This window comes from Penaeus monodon, chromosome 21 (genome assembly GCF_015228065.2).
Source record: "Penaeus monodon isolate SGIC_2016 chromosome 21, NSTDA_Pmon_1, whole genome shotgun sequence".
NCBI classification, from domain to species: Eukaryota; Metazoa; Arthropoda; class Malacostraca; order Decapoda; family Penaeidae; genus Penaeus; species Penaeus monodon.
Window position 1 is genome coordinate 3,498,136 of NC_051406.1, and position 2,402 is coordinate 3,500,537.

The 2,402-nt window shown below is 41.9% G+C and overlaps 1 protein-coding gene across 1 annotated transcript in view; it reads right to left on the bottom strand.

The window, feature by feature from the left end:
- LOC119586112 (RRP12-like protein) overlaps positions 1-2,402 on the bottom strand; it is a 12,127-nt gene that overhangs the window by 4,138 nt on the left and 5,587 nt on the right. Inside the window, exons 8-10 of the mRNA XM_037934803.1 lie at positions 1,827-2,095; positions 1,544-1,637; positions 6-1,415 (exon numbers count right to left, since the gene is read on the bottom strand). Of these exons, the coding sequence (XP_037790731.1) occupies positions 6-1,415; positions 1,544-1,637; positions 1,827-2,095 (1,773 nt within the window). The remainder of the gene's footprint in view (positions 1-5; positions 1,416-1,543; positions 1,638-1,826; positions 2,096-2,402) is intronic.

The window sequence follows — 2,402 nt, forward strand, 5'->3', positions numbered from 1 at the left end:
CTCACTTGAAGTTGCTTCTGGATGGTGGTTCCCACATCAGTCAGGAGCATGAAAGCTGCTTTCCGTGTGGCTGACGACATCCCTTTGCCACAGCACATGACAGTCTCGGCAACAACCTGCTGTAGGAAAGTATCTCTCTCCTCCTCCTCCATATCTATCTTTAGATTCAACAGAACCTGCCTGATGCACCTCAGTCTTGGGGCTCGCGAGGGTGGGGAGGCAGCTGTGAGAGACTGCAGGAGGATTTCATAGAGCATCTTCAAGTTACTTGTGATGAACTGTGAGCTGCTCTCTGTTCCAACACTGAGGAGTTCCTCTAAGAGTCTGTATGCTGCTTTCTGTTCCTTGTGGTTCACGTTCTCTGTGAGAAGTGGCTTTACTCTATCAAAGAATTTTTCATATGAATCAATCTCCATGTAAGGAAGGAACGCTCTAACCAGATCAAGGAATGCCTGCTTCTTGAAGCTATCTGTCTCTGCATCATATTTATTCATAATTAGATTTAGAAATTCATTACACTTGGGTTTGGGTACAATTTGTAGGTATGTTTTAATAGTTGAATATGCAGCCAATCTTTGGCTTTGATGAATCGTGGGTTCTTTCGTCTCTCTGTAAAATTTGTCCTTAACTCTTGTCAAGTATACATTAAACAGTGCTGGCAAGTAATTCTTTGAATATATGGCTAACCTGCCGGGATTTTCCTTGTTATCATTAATCAGGTTTCGCATTGCTGCCATGACCTGAATCCTTGTGTCATCACGGAACTTAATGTGATCACACAGGATACGGGCAAACTTCTCATTGCTTAAAGCCTTTTCAACATCTTTGGCCTTCTCACAGAAACTAGGCAGCAGGCCCCATATCTGGTTTTCTACTGTCCGGTAAGTTTTGCTCAGGAGAGATTTCCCTTCACCTTTCTCTTTCAGCGCATTTAGGATGACGAAACACTTCCCAGCCAAGTGCACAAAATAGTCCTCAAAGAAAGTCAACTCTGTATTTCTGACATGTCTCCTCAAGAGAGGGAGAACCCAGAGGTGCTTTTCATCCTCAGCAATGTTGCCTGTGATCTGCAGTGGCACAACAGACATCAGGGCCTTGGGTCCTAGGCCTTTAACAGCAGCGCCAATGCAATGCTCAACATGCGGTCTGACTGGACAGTTCCAGTCCCTGACCAATGTAACCAAGTTTTTCAAGCAGGGCATCATCATCTCCGGGAAAAGAGGGCCAATAGTGCTGAAACATTTTGACAGGGTTTTAAAGACATAAACCCAAGCTGGCTGGTACTGCAACGACATGCCTCCCTCGACAGCTTGGAAAAGGGTTTGCACTTGAAGTTGGAAATTTTCAGTTGCCTGCATTTCTTCACTACATTTTCCTATGCTTTCCTCCAGCAGCGCTTCAAATGATTCAAACACCTGAAAGGATAACAAAGCATTATATACATGGGTTTCTAATTTCATTAAGACTTATTTTCTGCCAAGAACATTTTTTTTTACATTTTTAAAATTGACTCTAAGGAACAGATGTGCAACATAAAATTTACCTTTGAATGAACATCATTGTGCTCACTGCACCAGAATGGAACAAGCTGAACAAACCATGTAGTTATGTACTTCATTCCCTCTTCTTCATCAGTCCTGTAATAAAAAAACATATGAAAAATACAATAAATACCTACAAACACACTCACAATAATGTTGGGAAATAATTGGCAAAAAAATGTTGATTTTCTTAATCAAGATACCCTTCTTCTTTATCCTACCCTAGCCTATTACTATAAAAAAAATCCCAAATGCCTGGACAACAGACTTCAAAAGGCTACTCACCTAAAGAGATTCAAAAGCGCAGCCGTAAGAACCGTGATCCAAGCACAGGCAGGCTGAGAATCATTCATGCTTGGTATAACTGCTGCCAAACTGCCTGGTACGCCACTGGTGCCTGTGGTGAGGGCCGTGATCAGGGCTGCATTGGTCCCTGTTGGGAAAACCTCAGGACTTGGCTTGGATACCATCACACTGTAGAGGGCCTGCATGGCACTGGCATTTATAAGGGAGTTCCCCAGCTGCATCACCGAAAGGATGCCCTCACATGCGACCTGTGCGAAGGGAGGAGGTAAAGCATGGAAACTGAGAAACTGCTTCACTCAAAAGACAGAGCAGACTATATGTTTGACATCTGGCTTCCTCAGACTTAATCTAAAAATTGTAAACTCTGCAACACCATATTGCAACACTGTTTTTAGGAAATTGATAATGCATATTTAGATTTTATTACTATTCTTGTGATGATGCCTTTTACCAATCCATGGCAGTATCCATTTCCTCCATAAAGCCTAATCAATCTTAACCAATCCAATTTATATCAATTTATCAATAAGTTAACATTACAAATTTTAAAAAATA